A 22704-nucleotide genomic window follows, 5' to 3' on the forward strand; every position below is an offset into this window, starting at 1 on the left:
TCTGGGCAGGGACCCCTCCCACCCCGACTCTTTAGTTTTGTTGGGAGGGAAAGGCCCACTGCGGGAAGAGGGGGCTTGTGGCCAGGTGGGAGAGCGTCCCCTGCCACTCGGGCTCAACGTCTCAGCTCCCCGGACCAGGGCGCCGTCTCCGGCTGGGGCGTCAGGCTCTTTGATCGTTTTGTAAAGTTACTGGATCCAAAATCTGGAGAGAAGGGTGGACGATGTACAAGTCCGGGTGCCCCGCCGGCAGTATGGCGGGCTCAGCGCATCCCGCCTCCGCAGCGGGCCGGGGAGCCGAGCATCCTCGGCGGCGGGGCTACTCGGGCTCGCTGCTGTTGGTGGTCTTCTCCCACTCCAGGCTCTCCTCGCTGCGCGCCGGCGACGGCCGCGCCCGCAGGCCCTGGAAGCGGCGGCACTCGGGGCACACGCGTATGTGCGTGCAGCCGCGGGCCACCAGGGCGGCCTCCTGGGCCAGTCTCTGCGCCAGCTGGTCAGGCTCCCCGGCCCCGCACAGCTTGCCGTTGCTGAGGGTCACGGTGCCCCGGGGCCGGCGCTGCTCCTCGGGTATGGGGGGCTGCGGCGGCGGTAGCCCGGCGCGCCGCCGGCGCGGGTGGACACTGTCCTGACACAGGATGATGCTGCGCAGCTCGCTCACCATCTCCTGGCAGACGGACACCTGGAGGACACGAGGAGGTCACAGCCCGACCTCTCAGGACCAGCCCCCGAGGGTCCCCTGCGGGCTCATTCGGGCGCGCGATTAGGGTGCAGTGTTTCACAATTATATCATCTTATATGTTTGAAGGTCTTTTAATCCACCTCCTCACTTCCACCCGCTATTTAATATTCAAACATCCTCCATACCATCCCGCCAGCTGGTCGTCTTGTCTTTGAACGGCTTCAAAGACACTGATCCCACCATGTTGGGAAGGTGCCGCTACCATTTTTGCAGATTACCCTTAAACGCTGCTTCCTTCTACTGACTTAATTCCTCTCCCTGAACTTTTCATCCATCCATCCCAGTTAAATTTGGACCTTGAAGCCGACTAAATAAATAATCCCTTTACCGCATGTCAGTCTTTCAAGCCTGTGAAAAAACAACCATGTCTCCATGAACATTCTGTTCTCAGGCCAAAGAGTCTCATTTCTTTTAATCAGCTGGTTATGGCTGGAAAGGCTGCGTTCTAACAATAACTATAATAACAAAAACAAGGCAATCTACTCCTGCAGCTCTGCCATCTCCTGATAAGAAACTCTTGGGTCCAGCTGTGTTTCAAAATATTTTGAATTTTGACAAGGTAATACAATGCACATAAAATATGTATCACTTCCAGTGGGCTCTGGGGAAGACCCTGTATTCAAACACATTAATATTTCTGTAGCAAAATGAATATAGGTTCACACCAGGTGAGTTAAAGACCATAAACAATAGCCTCATACGAGTCCAAGTTAAGGTTTGTCACCAAAAGCATTGGCATCAAACTTACAAAAAGCTTGGAACTTTTTGAGCTTTTGAGGTTTCAGAATTGTGGATGAAGAATCTTGAACCTGTACCACGACTACTACTGTTATACCCATTTCACAGATGTGGAAATAGAGGCTCAGAGAAGTTAGATACCTTGCCAGAAATCACTCGACTAACAAACAGCTGACCCAGAATTTGAACCTAAACCTACATACTGCAGAGCACATGCATGCTCTGCTTTCTCCTCTACTCTGTGCTGGAAAGGACACTTTCTCCCGTTACGATGGGAGAGGCAGCTTTCTGTTCTTTCACGTTCCTTCTTCCAGTCTTCCCGTTCTATCAACAGGATAGTTGTTCTACCATAGTCAAATAGTTAACTTAGCCTTTACTCTTCTTTCTAGATGTTGGGAGAGCGTGAACTCCTCACTGAATTTTTCAAGGTACATCCAGACCACTGGCGAGCTCTTGGGAGAATAACCCAGCGTGCACAGATCCTCTACCTGAAGCAGCTACAGAGAAGTAGAATCCCCTAATGGAACACGGCCTGAGTTAGGACTTGAGACCTGGATTCTAGACCTAAGGTTGTTAGTGAATAGCAGAAACTGTAGTCAAGTCACTTGACTTCTCTGTGCTTCTAATAATAATTACAACAAAAACACCTCCACCTGCCTAATCTATTATATGTGACAAGAACATAAAGACATATATTGATATTTATTGACTGTCAACTAAGTATCAAACACTGTGCTTTGCAGTGGAAATACAGACACAAAGGACTCAGTCCTTACTTTCAGGCAGTGCAATGTCTCGTAGCCAGGCTGATACGAAAATAATTGACACACAGTTTGTAAGTGCTCTATGTGCTGGTTACAGGGGTGGTGGAAAGGAGGAGGAATGAGCAACTTTCTGGTCCAGGGAAGAAGGCAGGAGAACTGTGGAAGGTTTCACAGGGACAGGAACACCTGAACGAGGTCTTAGGAAGAGGTAAGAGCACAGCCATTTAAGGGGTGGACAGAAGGAGAAAGCCAGTAATGCTGGAGAGGGAAGGAGGAGGGAAACCAAGAGAGCTTGGAGCAGGCAAGGCAAGGGAGGAGAGAGTTCTGGAAAGAGCGGTCCACTTCATCAAGGGCCACACTGAGGTCCAATAAGGCCCAGTGGGTTCTCTTTTGGTTTTGTTCATTGGGAGGGGTCAGACCTCTCAGCCATGACCTTTCAGGGAAGGGGTGGGGAGAAGCCAGCTGCCGTGGAGTGAGGCCCGAATGGGAGGCGAGCACATGGAGAGAGAGGCAGTCGGATCACCTGGGCTTGCAAGAGGAGAGGGGTAGGGCAAGAGCTACAGCATCATGGCTATTATTTGAAGATATGGATAAACATGAGCATAGTTTTGGACTTGGGGGAGAGAGCAGGCAAAAAAAATAAATAAAGGGGAGAAAAAGGATAATCCTAGAGGAGCTGAGGAAAGGTGGCAACAAGGCAGAGATGGAGGGATGACCAGAACACCTGCAGAAGCCCTGGGGGTGGCTCCAGTTGTGGGTAAATTTTTCAGGTGGGTGTTTTAATTTGGGGCTGGTCACTCCTGAGTTCCAGGTGAGGCAGGAGGCAAAATTAGTCATGGAGGAGCAAAGGGATGTGAGGAGTGTGGGTGATGGCTTGGAAGTCCTACTGGGAAGTGGGAAAGAGGCTGAGCACAGAAAAGGAAAAGACTGGTCAGCAGTGTTGAATGGAGCCCTATATGAGGCTGGACCGCCTAGGTTTATAGGGGTGCTGTACTCTTCTGTACTGTTATCTGCTGTTAGGAGTTGTCAATTAGGGAAGGAGATTTTAGGACGATCAGGAGTTGGCAGATTGAGATAGAGGCCAATGTATTTCAAAAACCAAACAATGCAAGTAGCGTGTAATGATTTGTGCCCTGGAATGGAGATAGAACGGGGTAAAGTCGTCTTCCTTCTCTCAAACTCTTCCATCTGTGTGAAGTTTATATTAACCCAGTTTCTAAGCCACAGGTTTGGGAACTAAACTTATTCAAAATCCCTGAGAAGGAAGATGTCATTAGGAGCTCTCGTGAATTGGGATATCTCTAAACAGCTTTACCTGCAAGGCAAAAACATACTTAAGATGGAAGAACCAAAGCCATCGTTTCCATTAGTAACCTGGTACTTTCGCCTGTTTGCCCTTATAACACTACATCTTAAATCATAGTTAAGTCTTCGTTGTTTATAAAACATTTTTCACAGATTTATTTGCTGGGCTGTTTCAAAGAAGAATCTGAAGCCCAGAGAGGTTATGTGCCCTTTCTGTGGCTGCATAATTAGTAAGTGATGAAGCCTGAACCCTGAGCTCCTGTCCTCGGAACTGGGATTCTTTCCGCTGTGCTGCTGTTCCATGGGTGCCCCACCCTCCTGTGGGATTTCACAAGTTCTGTCTGAAATGACCTTTGTCCCTGTGTGAGCCTGTGAACTTGGCCCTGCTTGCCAATACTATAGGTCATACCCCTTAGAAGGTTTACCTCGGTCGCTTCTGAGTGTCGGAGAGTCCATAAAAACTCCAACATAGCCATAAAAATGGCCACGATTAAGCCACAAATAAGAACCACAAAGATTCCACCAATATTCTCCATTCCCAGTCCTGTAAGAAAGTGAGAACGAACAAAAAATAGTGTAAAAGAGCTGGGAGACATAATCATTCTACCAAAAATGCTGAATGACCAGAACCTGAGTCTTGTAGACATTTTACACACATGTTCCTTGAGATATAATTATTCTTCGGAACCAAAAATGCAGCGTAGCTGGAGTAGCAGAGGGGAAAGGGCTCTAGATGCAAGTGGAGGAGATTGGTGAGAAGCTTTCTGGGGTGGGAGGGTCAGTCAGTTTTAGAAAAGGGCTAAGGAAAATTTTGATTTAGCATATAGAGACATGATAGCAAAATACCAGTAAATCCTAGCACTTTCATAAAAATTTCATCAATCTTCCTAGTATTGTGTTTGCTTCATATAAAGCAACTGTCGTAACCAAACTATGGATAGAAAAAATTACATTGACTTAATTGTGTCAACGTGTTACTAACAGACTTACTTGGAAAGCAAAACGTTTTATCCCAGGTGGTTCCCGAACCTGGCTGCCATCAGAACCACCTGGGAAGCTCAGTAAAGGTATGGATTCCTAACCCTCACCCCAGACATATTGAATCTCTATCTCTGGAGATGCGGCCCAGGAATCTGTATTTTAAAATGCATTTCACAAGTGATTCTTTTCCAGCCAGGCCTAAAATTTGTTTGCAGATTGGTATTTTGGGAAGCACTGTGTATGGCTAAGTTCCTTGAAGGTAGGCAGTTTCTGGTTGTAACCTCATTGCCAAGCATGATACCCGGCATATCATATATACTCAATACATATTTCTGGAATTATACGGTTGTGTCCAACACTGAGTTAGCTATGTAATTGGATGCTTTTTTTGGTACTAGAGAAACCCAAACGTTAGGGGAGTGTCAGAAACACATGAAACCCTGATTCAAGAGGCGCCACAGTCATAAATCAAAGAGCATCTTTTATCCTGAAAAATGCCAAGAGGGAAGCTTATGTCCTGTGCTGTTGGAATGCCTGCACACTTGAGTGTTTGTTCAACCAGCAGTGCCTTCATGGGACACAGAGCTATGTCGGTGTCAGGGAAAGCCAGCTTCATACAACACTGAGATGAGCCATGGATCAGAAGCAGAAATCTGACACTGCTTCCTATACTTCGGAAAGCTGGAAAAATGGCCCTACCTAGCCATTTTACGATTCCTTGGGTTTTCTCTCACAAAGACTCACATGGCTGTCTGTTGGTTTTTTGTTTTGTTTGGTTTTGAAAATAACACAGCTCGGCACAGCGCCTGCCTACACCAATAATCTGCTACAATGGCTCCAAGGGCTTACATCATGAATGTACCCAGTGGATGGTATACTCTGGTCTGCTGGTCCACACAGCCAACTCTTGGGTACCTGTGTGAGTAAACATCCTCTATTGTGAATAATCAGAAAGAGGAGATGACTTAAAAACTCAGTTCTAAGGGAAGGCACACAGCGTTTGGAGTAGATTTCTACCCTCCAAGAGGAAGGTGCTTGGGCTTCATTTGTTCACCTGCCCCCCTAACCTGGGACCATTTGGGCAGAAGGCTTTTAACCATAGGAACATCCAGGGACAAAAGGGCCACTTAAGGGGGAATGCAGCAAGGACATAGCTGGGGTGTCCAGCCACAGATTTAGGGGTGGTGAGAACCGGGTATTGGGACGTGCATCTGAGCATCATGGACAAACTAGTTTCTCCAGCCAGCCCATGTAGAGAAAGGGCTCCCCAGTGAAGGGGAAGTGATGACTGTGATACCAAAGGTGCCCACCTGTTCAGGTAAACAGAGCTCCAAGTGACTGGTGAGGTACCACAAGACTTTCCTGTCACCTTGGGATAGCTCTGCCTGGTGTAGAAAAAGACTAGGATCCCCTTGAAGGGCTTCAACCTCCCCTCGTGTTTCTGCAGAGCTGTTCTCCCCTCCTCGAGTCCAATTCGGCCATCTGGACTCTAGTGTTTCCCTGTCGCCCTCAGTCACCATCCCAGCCCTCCCCAACCTTTCTCCCCCTACTGACTCTTCCCCTCAGTGCACACACACACTCACGTCTTTCCCTTCTTAAAGAAAAATACAAAATCCTTCTCCCTCCAGCTCTGTCTAGTGAATACCCTTCTCTTTCCTTCCTTCCCTAGGCAAGATTTTTGAAACTGTCTATATCAGAACTATGTTAAGACAGTCCTTAAAAGGCTTACATTTGGAGACCCATCCCACATGAAAGCAAGTAGGAGAAAATGCACCCACATCTTATGTTAAATGCATTTTAAAATTTTGCTTCTGATGTGACGGAGTGGCAAGCAACAGTTAATGTATAATTGGCTGTGATTTCTCAGCAGTCGTTCATACAAGAGAATGTTTGCAAAAGGAGAAAAATCAAACCAAAAAAAAATTGTTTCTAGGGCTTCCCTGGTGGCGCAGTGGTTGAGAGTCCGCCTGCCGATGCAGGGGACACGGGTTCGTGCCCCGGTCCGAGAGGATCCCACATGCCGCGGAGCAGCTGGGCCCGTGAGCCGTGGCCGCTGAGCCTGAGTGTCTGGAGCCTGTGCTCCGCAACGGGAGAGACCACAACAGTGAGAGGTCCGCGTACCGCAAAAAAAAAAAAAAAAAAAAAAAAAAAAAAAAGTTTCTAAATGTAATGAAGTTTTTATGAATATTAAATTTAAAAATTAATGAAGTCGAAACAATGTTACATTTTGGAGATAGTTAATTACACGTCTTAATTTGATTTAGCAGTTTTCTTTTTGCATTTTGAAGCTAATAATTTTTTTCAGATCTCAAACATAATTTTGAACACTTGAAAATCTTTTAGGCGCTAGGTGGTCTGTCTATGGTATCTAAAGGAGAAAATGATTGCGTCTGAATTCACTTTTATTCTCTCGATATTCACTTGTCATCCCATGAAATTTTGTCTTGTACCACTAAAACCAAGCTCACTGAGGTTACCAACGAACATTTTGTTTCTAACCTATCGGAAAATTTCCAGTCCCAATCTTAAGTGACCTCTGGTAACACCTGACATTGTCAACCACACCCCCTTCTTGGCATTTTTTTTTTTTTTTTTTTTGTCCACGCTGCGAGGCTTGTGGGATCTCAGTTCCCCCACCAGGGATTGAATCCAGGCCACAGCTGTGAAAGCGCCGAATCCTAACCACTGAACCACCAGGGAACTCCCCCTTCTTGGCTTTTTACGAAGCCATTGCTCTCTGCTCTCCACCAATCTTCTCAATCGCCTTTGCCTGCTCTGAGGCGTATTCTCCCATTTCCCTGCATTTGGCCTCTTATCTCTCCTCCATGCACTGTCCTGCTGATTTTGCCTCCTAAATACTTTTCAATTTCTTACCTTCTCTCTCTCTCTCTCTCTGCTACCACTTCCCTAGCTCAAGGCCCCACCATCTCTTGCTTGGACTTTGGCAGCATCTCCAAAGTGATTTCCCTGCTCGTAGCTGTGTCCTCCTCAACTTTACCGTCCACCTAGTTGCCTGAGTGATCTTTCTGATCAGAGATGCTTTCTGATACAACATATGCCGCTCTAATATTGCATAAAATAATAATTAGTTTCATGTTATATATCTGGATTTCCCACTAGACTGTGATTCCCTTGAGAGGAAGAGCCATGTCTCGTTCAACTCTATAACCCCTGGCACATCGTAAGAGCCCAATAAATGTTTGTTGAAAAAATGAGCTGACAGAAAGAGGATAAGGACATCCCAGGTGCAGAACCATGAATTCTCAAAAGCTTTGGATACATACTGTGATATGTATTCATTCCTAATTAAATGTTGTTTAAAATAATCATAAAGTGGGCCAGCCCTCGTTCAGTGCTCCCAGCCTGGTGGCCTAGACTGCACTCTGTGGCTGGCCAGAGTGGGACTGAACATGGTGTGGACGATCCACAGCATGGACTTGACCACACGCGGTCGCGGGCAGGCGTGGGGGGATGGGATAGGGTTATAAATGGACAGGTGATCTGTGCTGGGATAATCTTGATCAGATCAGGGAAAGCTTCTTTGAGGAGCTCAGGTTTGAACAGGATGCTGGTAGAAACCATGAGTCACTGAAACACCCCACAGCCTCTCTTTCCCAGCTTCTCGTGTTTCAGGGCCAGCATGTTAATCACGGGTGTTGGCTCCAGCGTGCTGACTCCTGGCTGAGTGGCCCCCTCCTCTTAGGAGCGGGGCTTGTATACCATTGGTGCCTTTAGGAACTTATTGGAAAGTGGAAGCAAGAATAGATTGCTGGCAGAGTCGGAGTTGAGAAACAGATGGAGCGGGGAGCGGGAAGCGGAGTTAGGAGGCAGCAGCAGTTCCGTTAACGCTGTCGTTAGTCATTCTCCTAGAAGTCAAATGCCTTCCCCAGCTCAGAGCCCTCACTCAGAGGAGCCTGTCATGTGGACTCCCTCCAGGCTGACCCCAAGGCCCTCCACACCTGCAGGGGAGTCATCTCATCACTCCCCCTTCCCTTCTTCAGACGGGACCTCACAGAAGCCATCCAGACAGATGGCGTTGAAACTGAGATTTTCTCCTGACACTTGAGTCTCTGAGCCTCAGCTAGGCCTTGGCCATAAGACTGTATTAACCGAAATGGAATCAAACTCTCCCCACAAACTCCTGGTTGATTGAAGACCAACTGTGGTGTGTCACTCACAGATTGCCCACAAATACAAATGATAGTTGACAAATGCAAATGAAGAACATTGTCTCTAGAACTAGAATGGCCACCTGGAAGGGAGAATCTGAGTAGATTTGAATCTCCACCCACCCACCCACCTGCTCTGTCTTCCGTTCTGACTGGCAAATAATCGCTTCTTGGATTCAGGTGCGCTTATGTCCCAGCCCTTAAAACCCATTCATATCTCCAGATGGCACTGTGGAAATTTGTAACTGCGATGCAGGAAAGCTCATTCTGAATGGGAGCCTGGGAAGCAAAGAGGCAGAGTCACAGGAGCCACAGAGCAGGTGCAGAGGGAGGAGAGACCATTATACCACAATCCCGTCAAGGGACAGTGTATTTAGTCTTTGACTTTGGTCAACACATCTTTCTCAAGAAAGCTCCCATGAGCTGAGCACTACGCTAGGTGCTGAAGCTTGGGGCAATCTTCCACATTGAACATATTTGACAAAAACATGGATTCTTTGACCATTTTGACTTTCCAGCACTTCCTAATGCAGAGCTACATTCACCTACATCCATGCAAATACATTAAGTGGGCCCATCTCCATGGACTTATTTGTTGTAAACAGCAACTTCACGTGCCCATACGTGAGCCGACCCGTATGACCTTCCCAGAAAATATAGAGCGAATCGTCATGTTCGCACTGCTGAGGACTGTGAAATACTAAGTTTGCCATTTCTTCTTGCATTGACCGTGACATCTGTTGACTAGACCTAGCAGATTCTGGAGACGGTGATGGCAGAAGGGTAGAGGAAGGAACGCAGAATAGAAGAGGGATGGTAGAGGCATCTGATAAACATTGCAATTTATCAAAACACAAGTTATGGGAGAGGTACTTTACAATTTATCAAAATATGAGCTCAAGCACCTCATTTAAAAAGAAATTCTCTACCTCATTCAATTATTAAAAATACTATAAAGAAAGTCCACGGTTGGCATTTTACAATTAAAGAAATGGAAATTCAGAGAACTTCAAGAATTTGCCCAAAGTCTTCAGAGCTCAGATGTGAAATCTAGATAAATCTGACTCTGCCCAGCTAATATTTATAAAAATAAAGCTGACCTTTATGAATGTTTAATATGAGCCAGGTTACCAGGCTAAACATTTTAATTCAATCCTAACAGTTGCCCTGTGAAATTGGCACTACCCTTACCTCCATGTTCCTGACCAGGAAACCAAGGTACTGGAGTCAGCGAACTTGCCCAGGCTGGTGAGGGGAAGTACCAGGTCCAGATGGAAGCCAGAGCCTGAGCCCGTATCCCTACCCCCATATCACTTCTCCCCAGAACTCGGGGCCCCCATGGTCCCTCATGCTGCAAGGGGCATGATAACAGACCTCCACCTGGCTCCTTGTGACTGAGTTCATTCCTAGGACCACGCCACCCTCACCCCCAGTGACTGGGGAAGTGAGACCTATGTACGGGCTATTAGTTCCACTTATAAAATCCCCTTCTCTCCTTGGGAACATTACAGCAAATGTCTGAATCGATGATCCATTGACTTAATCTTGGCTCACTTTCCAGACACAGTGGGGCTGTGGTCTTTGTAACTGCTGACCTCCTTTGACGCAGACACACTGGGCCATGGTTCACCTCTGTTCCCGATCGCGCTTTCTGGCACCCCCTCCCCCGGAGTTTCCCCGTCTCTTAGCAGAGTCAATCTGATTTGATTAGGAAGAGGCTTCCTCGGCAAGCATCACTTCGAGACACTATCTAAACTCCCATATTCAGGTTTCCAGTCTTGGCCCTCTCCAGAGAAACCAGAGAACCAGGATAATAGAGCTGAGCCCCCAGGGAAGAAAGAGAAAGGAAAACGTCCCCGCGATTCCCCCAACCCCCCTCATCACTCGCCCCCGCTCTTGCTAAGATGTCTTACACTTTCATTCCCGCCGTGCCAGACAGCAAACTTCCTGCTCTCTAAGGATTTTGTGAGTCAATGCCACCGGCCTCTTTTCCATCCTTGAAAGGGGACCCTGATTTTCACAGCCTGGTGGTGTATTTATGTTCCTTTGAAGCCTGATTGTGAGCTTGTGTTTTTCAAGATAAAAGTATTTAATTTCCTTGGAATTCACCGACTACCTTTTTGTCTGGTAATTGTTCTGCAAAGCCTTCGGTAATCCAATCCCCTTGAATTGGGATGCTGGCCTCTGTGAGTGGCTAGCGATATTTCTTTTTATAGGAGTTGAGTGAGAAAATAAATAAAATAAGTGTTTTTGAAAAGACAAGGCAGAAGAAAATGAAACAGCTTGGAATGAAGCCTGCTTCTTTTTGTAATTCTCCAGTCTTCCACATGATCTGCCATTGCGTTTTTCAGCTGTGTATGCAGGTAGCTGGTCACTGAGCTATAGGCAGGGAAAGAAACGGGGAGATGAAGCCAAGGGGTAATGTTGAGGTTCTCACCAGAGCCAAGTAAGACCTGACAAAAAGACTCAGATGGTGGCATCATCCCAATGTTAGGATTCTTCTCTGGAATTTGGCAGTGATACCGGAGCTGTAATACTGGGTTAGAAGTGGAGTAGCGGCAGATCCTTTCCTTTGAAATTTCTCACATTTTAATAGGATAATGAAGTAGAAAAGGATTACGTGAGGCACTGCACATTGTCTGGTACATTGCAATTGATGTCACTCTCAGTTTCAGAGACCTCTTGAGAACAGGACCGCCCTCACAGTTCCCTTCACCTCCATCCCTCTCTGTCTTCTCCATCTCCTCCTCCTTTCTTTAGGCACACATGGAAGCCAACTGATCCCAACCACGAAAAGAAAGATCCCCTGGAAGCTGCTTTGGAAAGCAAATGAAAAGGACTGCCCTTTGTTCAATTTGAGACACAAGAAAAAACATGGTCCAGCGGCTCCATTCCTGGCCACCATGAAAGACTTAAAGGAAGAGATCTTTCAGGCCAGACTGGTCCCTGTTCTTCTGCCACAGGACAGGGGGTGTCTCTCGAGCAGTGAGTTTTATTCCGGAAGTTCGATGGCTAATTTGTCACAGGGAGACCAAGCAGTGGCTCTGTTCCTTCCAGGCTAGTGCTTCTGGCCTGGCTTGGGGGAGGTCACGTGGACTTTCATTCAGCCAGGAAGCCTTTTAGTCTCTCTGAGTAATGTCTGTTTGGGTCTCAGCCATGGCAGAAATGGGGCCACTGCATTAAACTGGCACTAGCTGCTGCGGCTGGGCTGGGAGCCGAAGCCCTGGGTCTTACGGTGATTTGCACAGTATCTCCCAGACAGACCCCTCTTGGACATCACCACTTATTAATACAGCTCCCCCTCTCATTCCCAAGGACGACCGCATGAAGGCAAGTTAACATCGGCTGGTTGGTAGAACCCTAGCATTTTCCGAAGCACGTGGGACCTGGGCAGGCTGTCTTCCGCTGTTTATCTTCCCTCTTCATCTGCTCAGTTCCCTTCTCCGTGCCAGGGAACATTCGGTCCCCCAGTGCAGAGTGGAACGAAGCCTCCTGATCAGTCCTTTCCATCTTCGCTGGGAGCCTGCTTTCCCTGTGTCTCCTCTCCATCCATCCTGAGCTCTGCTGTCAGACCAGTCTTCCTAAAATTTTGTAGAATGGGGAAGAATATCCCAAGCCAACCACTCTGCAAAAACAACAGCTTAATTTTCCTATAAAGGTACCTAACATCTACCTCAAACTCCCGTTTCCACCTGATTGCCAAAAATGTAGCGATTTCTTTATGTTTAAATTTCAGGGGCTTCCCTGGTGGCGCAGTGGTTGAGAGTCCGCCTGCCGATGCAGGGGACGTGGGTTCGTGCCCCGGTCTGGGAAGATCCCACATGCTGCGGAGCGGCTGGGCCCGTGAGCCATGGCTGCTGAGCCTGCGCGTCCGGAGCCTGTGCTCCGCAATGGGAGAGGCCGCAACAGTGGGAGGCCCGCGTACCGCAAAAAAAAAAAAAAAACTTTAAATTTCAGATTTACATTCAGTTAAATACGGTGTTTTCTCTGTTCCCCCTTCACTCCCGGATGTATTTCAGGTCTGGGGCTGGGAAGGAGATTATGTGTCATGGGGGTGGGGTTAGATGTCCCATCCTAATGCCAGATTCCTCTTAGAATTCCAATATCCTTGTCTGGGGCCCCAGAAAATGCAGATCTGTCCCTGGGACCTCTCTGCCCTGGGTCCCCATGTGCCATCTCTCACGCACCCACTCCACCGTGGCGTGACACGTATTTATGGGGCATGCCAAACTCCAGAAGTAAGCAAAAATTTCTTTACCTCTTGGTATCCCCAACGAATCTAGGAGTTCTCTCTGGCACTCTCTCCCTCCCAGCAGGGCACAAGGCTCCTTCTCAGGGACCTGCCACATTCTAACATATCCTTTCCTGGTCTGCATCTTTTTATCTGGTTCGAAGACTGGGTGGCCTGGCTCTTTGAACTTCTAGTGTTAACTTTATGCAAAGCTTCCTTCAGGTACTGGCCTTCTGTATTCCAAAATAGTGATACTTTTTTAGCAAATCAAAAACCGTGACTTCTAAGAACATAGTCTCTGCTGAGTTGGAACAACTTCTTTTGGAACTTAAAGCCAATAACTGGACTCCGTTCTTCCCGAGGCAATGACTGTGCCCTGGGACCATGAATGCCACCGACAGCTCAGAATTCCATCCACGGCACCTGCTTTCCTGAGGCCACATCTCACTCCAGAACCTTTGAGGTCTTCCACCAATGTCTCCAACTCGGTCCACTGTGCTGTTAGTGTGCCAAGGCATATGCAAAGCTCTGGGGTGTGTACAGGGCATCTTCCTGGGACACTGATTTTACTTAGAGTCTAGGAGTGAAAAGCATTTTTCTATTACATAAACATGCCCCTATTACACTGTCAGATGCAAAATTCACATGTGTTTTTAGGACAAAACAGAAGAGGAAATTCCAAACATGCTGGGCTGCTTTAGACTCTGTCCCCAGATCCCCAAACATGCATACTCAGGGTCCTCTGCTATTAATTCTTTCCCTGGGAAAGTTTGGGACATACTGGTTTGCTGTCCACATGCCTTGACCTTGTTTTCAATGCCCTCTTAACTCCAACCTCATCCTACTTATCCAAACCAATTTCTGTGTGTGACAACTCTGTTCCACAACCTTCCTAAAGCTGTGACTCCTAATGAATGCATCATGGCCCAATGTCTCTGTAAACCTTCCCCGACTATTGTGCAGAATTAATCACTTTGTTCTCTGGGCTTCATAACGCTTTCTGTCCAGCTCTATGAAAGCATTCCTACAGTGCAACCATTATAGTGATAATCTGTGCCTCTCTTTAAACCTCTTGAGGGCAGGGCCATGTCTCATTGTTTTTCATACTCTCAGAGCCCAGCACAGTGCCTGATACACAGTGGTCTACATGGGGTGTCAGGGCTCCTGTTTGGGGGGGAAAAAGACTTAAAAAGTAGGACCAGTCTGGATGTTCTTAAGATGATTGCCCATTCATTCATTACTTGTTCATCCTTTCATCAAATACGGATGAAATGTCAGATAATATGCTGGTCACTGGGATAGAAAAATAAATAAGACACAGACCCTGCACTTGAGATTTTCATAGTCCATGGGGGACAACTATCAACGGACAAACCAATGCCCTGAGTGTTCATCTTAGAAAAGCTATGTAGCCTTGAGGAACCTGGAGTGGACGGGCACACTCGTGGCTGTGGGTACTATTCAGACCTCAATTTCTTCTTTAGGCCTAGATTTTATAATAAAATCGGTTCTCATTTCCTTTGCACCAGCGCTTTGCTGAGCGTTTAACATGGTTTATCTAGTTCAGTCTTCACAATAGCCCAGGGAGGTGGCATTATTATTTCTAGTTCTATTCTCCAGAGGAGGAAACGGAGGCTTAAAGATGCTTCACAGTGGATATAACGAGGCCATTTATGGAGTGGAGTCCATTTGACCCAGTGCCTGTGACCTTGAACCCTGTCTACACTGCCTCAGGGGAGAGAACCAGCCTAGTGGCTGTCAGCAGAACAAATAGGCGGGCAGGAGGGAAATATGTGAGACCCATTCTTAGAGTGGGGCGCGGGGGAGCCCATTGGACTTCGGGTGAAATCTCAAATGGGAGAGAGAGACAATCTAAATTGAGGTCCCTGAGTGAAAACTGTAAGGTCCCAGCTCCTGTGTCGTCTTCCCCATCCTTGTCAATCTGCTGCCCTCCAACTGTTTCTCTATAGATTAGCGGTGAAAATAAACACAAAGAAATAAGGGCACAAAGGGGAAGGGCCTGTGGCTGGGCTTAGGAGTCAAGGATGAAAGGGGAAACTGGACAGTTGGGATCAACTCAGTAGTGAGTCTCGAGGGGAAACAGGCTCAAAGAGATCAAATAGGGTCAGGTTTATAAAAGAAAGGAAAGCCAGGAGATCCACAACTAGTGGTAAGGAAAAGAGGCGGGAGGCCCGGAGCAGACAGAGCTGGCAGCGGGGGGCCGGTGGGGGGCCGGTGGGTTCCCTGCACCCCTCTGAGCCCTTGCTCTTGCCCATCCCCTGTTTCGCGCTGGCCTCCCGCATCTACAGCATCCCTGCATCCCCGCATATGTTCAGTCAGCTGTTCAGAGGCAGGAACAACCCAAAGGAGTAGAGAGCTGTGAGCGTGAAGGTTACTCGCGAAAGCATCATAGCACAGTTTCATTTGCCACCTTAGCGTGGCCCAGGAGGACAGTAATTGGTGGCTTTTGACAGCTACCAGTCAGTGGCTTTAATCACACATCCCACAGAGCCCCTACTATGTGCCAGGCTCTGTAGGGAGGCCAGGGACACAGAAGCGGGTGAGACGGGTCCACATCTAAGGTGCCATCACCCGGGCAGAGGAAACCAAGAGTTGTAACGTAGTGTGTTGAGGGCTCCGTCCAAAATCACGGAAGGCACCCGACCCACTGTGGGGAGGGGCAGCTGGAGGGCGACCAGGGGCTTCTAGGGCAACAGAAACCTGGACATTTCTCCTGTTTCACTCTGGGTCCCAGGTCCACCTCTCTGTTTCTATTGGGTTCGTTCAGGTTTTTCCGTAAGATGTTATGGAACAACCCAAACGAACTTTTCGGCCAACCCTAAATTTTAAATTACTCCAGATCAAAAGCTACTACTGTTTCCCTCCAACTCCTTGGTAAGATGGCGCTCCTTCCCGCCACTCTGAAGTTCATTGTTCCCACAGAAAAACACGGACATATATTATCTTACCAACAATCTCACTTTACTTTGACTTTTCGGGCCCAGTCAGATTCAGACTGCTTTCAATCCATGAGTCTTTTTCTGGGGAGGGGGCAGTGGAGGCACATCCTGCCATCCACACCTTCCCGGTTTCGAACCGTCTAGGCAGCCCAGATCTCCCCACGGGAATCCTTCTTCTCACACCCACACCACCTGCGGTCCCCACTCACAGCCCTGCCCGCTGCACCGATTTCTGCCTCTGCATCCTCCCTCAAGGTGCTTCTTGCCTGCAATGTCCCGCTCCCCGTTTCCTTTCCTATACTGGCCCTGGGCATCTTCAACATCTAGTGCATTCTTTCAAATCCACGAAAGTTTTCTGATACTTTTCTCTGTACCTCCCCTATTTCTTTTTTTCTCTGAACAAACAGAGTCAGTCTCCTCCACCTTTGACCTTTGGGGAGTGGACAGCCAAGAATGGTGTGGCCTCCCACCGTTCCTGCAAAGGAAGGGGCAGCATTTCCTCCAAACGACAAAGGGCTTGTCCCTGTAGGTTCACATTCCTGAGCCCTCTCCTCAAAGGATCAAGAGGCACAGGGAGACCCTTAGAAACACAAAGTCATTCCCTTACTGTCTCATCCCGGATAATCACTCACGCTGAGCAGAGAGGGAAGCAGTAGCATCATTCATTTCACTCCCCAGCTGCCTCCCCAGGGCCGAGTGTGCATAGGTAAATTTGCGGCATATTTTAGCAAGGCTGCAGCAGATTACTGGGGTGACCATATGATTTATTGCCCAAGCCAGGACACTTTGAAAATGAAAGGGCATTCTAAAAATAACTAACAGGCATTCACAGATCTACAACAGATGTAACCCGAGACTATCCTGGATATGTTCCCCCTATAGAAAATGCTGGGTGTTCAGGGACCCTCGACACTCTTCAACTACACGTCAGTCAGGGACTGCTTTCTATCCAGCCGTATTTATCATTCATTCAATAAAATATCCATGTGCCAGGCCCTGTGGACAGCCCTGTAAGGAAGACAAACCCTACCCTCGTGGAACTTACATTCTAGTCGAAAAGGCAGAAAGTAAACAAATGAATAGAAACTATACTATCAGGTAGTGATAAGCTCTGAAAAGCAGAGCCCAAGGGAAGGGGAGAGATGTGTGGCGTGGGGAGGGAAGGCCTCTCTGAGGGACCTTCTGAGGGAACAGTGTGCAGACCCCGAGGTGGGAGGGGGCTGGGAGGCTTGGGGAACAGGAAGAAAAGGGGGAAACAGATCAGGAAGGGTCGGGAGGTCACAGAAAGCTCGGATTTGATTCTGAGTGAGACGGGAAGCCATTGGAAGGTTTGCGCAGGCCAAGGCTGCAACATTACGTGCGTCTTACAAAAAGAATCACCCTGGCTTCTGGTGGAGAGAACAGTGCAGAGGCGCCAGCATGGGAAAAGGAGCCCAGGCTGTTGTAATCGTATGACTGTGGGGTGCTGGTGGCCTGGGCCATGGGAAGAGGTGGTGCTGGCGCAGAAGTGGCTGGACTCGGGAAGCATGGCAGGGGTGGCATCTCTAGGACTCGGGAGCGGGCGGGAGTGGATGCCGCACAGTAAGCCCAAGACCCTGGGACAGGGATGAGCCCAGCCAGTCCCAGTCCGGCCTTCAGCTCCTTCCGAGGCTTGTTCTCAACCTGGCGTTACTTGGAATTTGGACGCCACACGAGCAGCTCTGGTCCTCCAGGCAGGAGGGGAGGCCCTGGCCACCCTTACCTTTGGCTCTGTGGTCTTCCTCCTTGGGGCACTTGCCCCCTTCCCACCACTTGCGCTTCAGAATTTCCAGACGGTTGTTCTCCTGCAACTGGAGAATGGCCAGATCAAACTCGTCCCGGAAGACGGAGCCTGTGGGTCACAGGAGAGCCCGGAACACAGGACGTGAGCGCCCCCGTCTGCATCTCTCTGCTCCCTCCCTGGCAAACCTCCCTGCCACCCTGCCCACGTAACATAGGAGGGGAGGGACAGGGGTCCCCCCGCAGGAGCACGGCTCTCTACTGGCTCAGACTGAGGACTCTCTGCGCCATGCAGGGCACCAGGCGTTTCTACTTTCCTTCTCTCCACGCTGACCGGCACGCCCAGCCCACGGCCAAGACCCCAGCATGGGTCAAGTGACAGCCTTCCGGGCAGCTGTGCCGCCCACCTCCCCACCCAGGCGCCAACACTTTCTACCTGGGTGAACCCACCTCCCCACCAGCACGCGGGAAGCTGGTTGCAAAGCTCCCGGTCCGCCTGCCCCTGGGAGGCCGAGGAGGGAAATCTTCTGTGACACAAACCTCGCAATCAGTTGCCTATTTTCTACTTTATTGAAATTAGTTTCTCTGCCATTTGTAACTCTCACTACATTACACCCGACAACTGTTTACCCGGAGCAGCCACCGATGAGAAAAGGGCCACCCAGAGCGAGGTGGAAGCTTCCTCTCTTCCGTCTGTGTGGAGAATCGGTCTGGGGCACCCCCTTTCCCGCACAGCTGCCTGCTGGGTGCCCCAGAACCCCTGGCCCCGTCCACTACTCCGTTTACATCGCTCCTCTCTCCCTCCTCAGACAGAAGGCTCTGTTGAGTGCAATTCTTTTTAAATTTTTCATATGGGGTATGGTCAAGGAGCTTTGGTTCTGGAACGTAGGTTTAATCACAAAAACAGGCTTAAGTGAAACCGTGGAAAGCTCGATGCCCCAGCACAGGCTAAGGCCTGAAATTATTAAGAAAAATCATTAAGAAAAAGCTGCCAGGAGGCTGGAAATGAACTAAGCTGCTCAGTTTTCCTGTCCAAGCTCTGTAAAGGCCTGATGTGGACAGAAGCCCCAGGGAAAAGGGCTTTGTTGCAGGATACAGGCAAAAGCTGGAACAAATAGATTCCTGCTCTCAAACTTTCATGCACACAGGAATCCCCCCGGGATCTTGTCGACCTGCAGACTCTAATTCAGTGGGTCTGGGGGTGGGGGCTGAGATTTTGCATTTCTCACAAGTTCCAAGGCAGTGCCCTGCCGCTGGGCCATGGGCTGCACTTTGACAGGTAAGGAACTAGATCAGCTCCCAGATCTCTTAGCACTCTAACAGCCCATGACTCCATAGATAGAACCTTCCCTGCTACAGATGCAACTACCCTTGGGCATTCAAACCCCAGGCCTGCAGCGCTGAATGTGATCTGGGTGAATGCCAACAGCACCTCATATATTATATAGCAGGTGCTTAACACACATTTGAAGTGAATGGCTACTGGACCTAACAGATGGTGTTAGGTGGTGAGACTAATGACTATTCCAGGTTTAGAGACAAGTATCCAGCCAACAAGGCATTTCAAGCAGTTTTCGAGGCATCTTCAACCCAATCTCAATAGCACAGCAAGGGCCCCGTGAAAGGATTATTCTGCTTACTCCATATTTGCCCACTTAGCTCCTAAACTAGCTGACTAATTTTCCATCTCATTCCTTGTTCTGTTTCTCGTCATCTTCCTGGGTCTAACCACACTGCTTATTCCATAGTTACACCCTTACTTTCCACTTAAGAAGGACACACATGCTCATCTTTCCTGGACCTAAATTCTGTCCCATCAGTCGACTATGCAATGCTCTCCTCAGCCTGATCTAAGAACCTGGGCTAACCCATAGCTCACCTTCCCCATCTATCCTGTCCTGTCGAGCTGGTGGACCCGTTTGGCAACACGGTCTGAGAGGTGAAATGCTGGATTTGGAGATAGGCCCCCTAGGCTCAAGCACAGCTTTTCTCTCCACTTATTCTGTGACCTTGGACAAGTAACTTATCAGCTCTGAATCTCAGTTCTCTCCTCTAGAATGGGAAGAACCACATCTCCCCTGCAGGTGGGATAAGACTAAGATAACACATATGGAAACAGCATCACCTCAGACACAGAACCAATGCATTTGCCTCCCCTTTTCCTTGGTTACTGATGAGAATTTCTAGAGTCAGTCTGCTTTATGCCAACTCTACAGGTTTGTGCCATGAAAACTTTTGAAGCACTTGACAGTTCAGTTAAATTGATTAAATTGCTAGAGTATTAATTGATTAAATTGCTAGAGTATTAATTGATTAGATTGCTAGAGTATTTCCAGGTGCACCTTAGGTTCATTTTGTGCTTCCCTTCACCATCTTGAAACACACCGTCAACCAGTAAATGTCTCAAAGGGGCCCATAATCTGTATTATTAATGAAATCAATGAAATATGATGCTAAGTGGAGGGTATGCAGGTGCCCTGAGTGAGGCTTCCGGTTTACAGAACTACTAGGGTCAGAAATGGTAGAGTTCAAGCGTGAACCATATTATTGCCTATATTCATGGGTTTGGTTTCTGATCAGTCTTGAAGAAGTCATCTGCTTTTATCAAATAACAGAGGGAACATTGGAAAATGTGGGGAGGGCACCAGTGTTCCCCCTAACAGGCTAAGTGTGATGAAACACTGTGGTGAGGCCAGATTATTCAGTTTAACCTTTGTAACAACCCTCTGAGGTACATATTAGAAACCTGAATTTAAAAATGCGATCATTGAGACTCTGAGAGGTTAACTAACCTATCCAAGGCCCCACAGCCAGGAAGCAGGGTGCATTCCCAGATCTGCCTGACTCCATCCCATGCCCTTCACATGACACAGGTATAAGGGAGGCCTATAATTTATAGAGCTCTGAGTGAGGTACCGATCAAGAGAAGGGGTGTGACACTACTATATATACAATAGACAACCAACAAGGACCTACTGTCTAGCACAGGGGACTATACTCAATATTTTGTAATAACCTGTAAGGGAAAAGAATCTGAAAAAGAATAGATATATACCTGAAACACTTTCCTGAAACTAACTTACACCTGAAACTAACACAACTTTGTAAATCAACTACACTTTGAAAAATCAAAAGGGAGAGAAGTGGTGTGTAACATACCAACAAAGGTGCATATCCTGTGTACCAACTTCCCCACATGAGATGATTTCCTCCATTCCTGCTTCTTCCCCGGCTGCTTGGTTTCAGGACAACCTTGCGTGAGGACAGACTTGGAAAAGGACAGCCCTATACAATGTGGCTCTCCATGGTGTGTGTGGGAAGGGTACATGTCTGAAACACTGGGGGACATTTCCAGACCTCCACCACAGTCACAGAGTCACACACGTGCTCCCCCTCACCTTCTGATAGAGGAACCATCAGCAGGGGAAGGCCTAAAGCAGGGACATTCATTACAAGGCACAGCTGGGATACCCTTCTGGAAGCCAAGCATCTCTACCTTCCTATAACAAACCGACGGCGCGGTCAGCAAGGGGAATGCCAGCGCTTTCCTGCCCACTCTCAGCTACCTGCTCTGACCCAGAGCAGATGGACCAGTGAGATCCACAGATGATGTGAAAGCCACCTCCTCCGATCACATCAGTCCCCTTTCACAGTAAACCTGTCAGCAGGGACACTAATAGCAAAATTAATTCACTTGAGTCCTACCATCTCTTCCATCTCCTTTCCACTGCTAGTAGAGATGTCGGACATCAGAGAAACGGCCAAAGGGCAGGACTCGATGCTTTCACTGCCCAGGGCCTGGGTTCAATCCCTTGTTGGGGAACTCAGATCTCACAAGCCAGCTGTGTGGTGTGCAATACACCAAGGGCATCCATGTGCCCTTTAATAATTAATCTATTAATAACTAATCAATTAGCCCTTCCATAATTAAGGACTGGGTACTAATCCCTGATGACTTGGAAGGACGTGGATTGGCTTTTTTTAAAAACCTTAAGAATGCCCATCTCAAGTCACTGTGAACCTGGTTCTAGAAACAGGGGCTGTTGACTTCAAGGCTGCATTCGATGGTTTGAGCTACCCTGAGCCTGCCTGGGTGGAGCTACCCGAAGAGGCTGTTCCTCTCCTGCATACCGACTGGCATGCCAATCCCATAGCCCTTGGTGTCCAGCAGGCCCCCAATCTGAGTGAGGTTGCAGTTGCGCTGCCGATAGTACTCATTCATGGTGGATTCCAGAAGGAAGGCGTAGTTGGAATTCAACACCCTGGCGATCCCCTCCTCCGTGCTCTTCACGAACACACTCGGCTGCTTGGAGTACATGTAATTCCACATGCGCTGGTAGGTCTGATAGCGGGAATTCTGGGAAAAGAACGCAAGGAAGCAGGTTGAGGAAAGAGAAAGGAGATGGCGGCCTGGAAAGGGAGGGCATCCAAGTGGCCCCTAAAATTCTGGCCCTTCTGCTCCCCAGTCCCTTCCTTATACTCAAGAACCTGTTCCCTTTCATCTCACAACGTCACTGCTGAATGGCAGGAGGAGAGCGTTGTGCCTTTGATACCTTTTACAAAGACAAAGAAGGAACAGGGTCTGAAGGTGTGTAAACTCTGCCTACTGCTTCGATCATTGGTTCTGCTTCATCCACCCATCTTCCATTGCCAACCTCCATGTTCTGACCAAAGTGAGAATGGAAATTCTGGCTGCGTCCTCTACTGTCCTTCAGCACAGAGGCAGCAAACTCAGGTTCATTCTGGACTTTTAAGAGACGTCATCTGAAGGAGCAGTGCCGGCTCTTCTCTATCAACCCTAAACTAATCCGTCAATCACATATCCAATGTTGGCTTCTAGTTTACAAATAATAACAAGACTGAGAGAATTCTGGGGGTCTAGCCAAACCCTGTGTCTGCATGATGTCTTCACTGGTCCCTGTGCCAGTACCCCTGAGACTTGCATGGGAAACAGAAAACTGAAGGCCTTGGACTCATTTAGTGTGATAATGAACTTCTTGGGTCACAGGTTGGATAGACACTCACTGACTCCAGGGCAATCTGCTTCCCTAGAGAGGCTGAA

General features: G+C 48.3%; 1 protein-coding gene across 1 annotated transcript in view; it reads right to left on the reverse strand.

The window, feature by feature from the left end:
- Positions 1 to 316: 316 nt before the first annotated feature.
- Positions 317 to 22704, reverse strand: part of GRIK4 (glutamate ionotropic receptor kainate type subunit 4) — a gene marked incomplete at both ends in the record, with an annotated part of 310516 nt that continues 288128 nt past the window's right edge. The window contains 4 exons of the mRNA XM_082659887.1: positions 317 to 676; positions 3969 to 4087; positions 17626 to 17754; positions 21774 to 21999. Coding sequence (XP_082516013.1) covers positions 317 to 676; positions 3969 to 4087; positions 17626 to 17754; positions 21774 to 21999 — 834 coding nt within the window. The remainder of the gene's footprint in view (positions 677 to 3968; positions 4088 to 17625; positions 17755 to 21773; positions 22000 to 22704) is intronic.

Source organism: Grampus griseus, assembly GCF_964374135.1.
Source record: "Grampus griseus genome assembly, chromosome: 8".
Taxonomy (NCBI): Eukaryota; Metazoa; Chordata; class Mammalia; order Artiodactyla; family Delphinidae; genus Grampus; species Grampus griseus.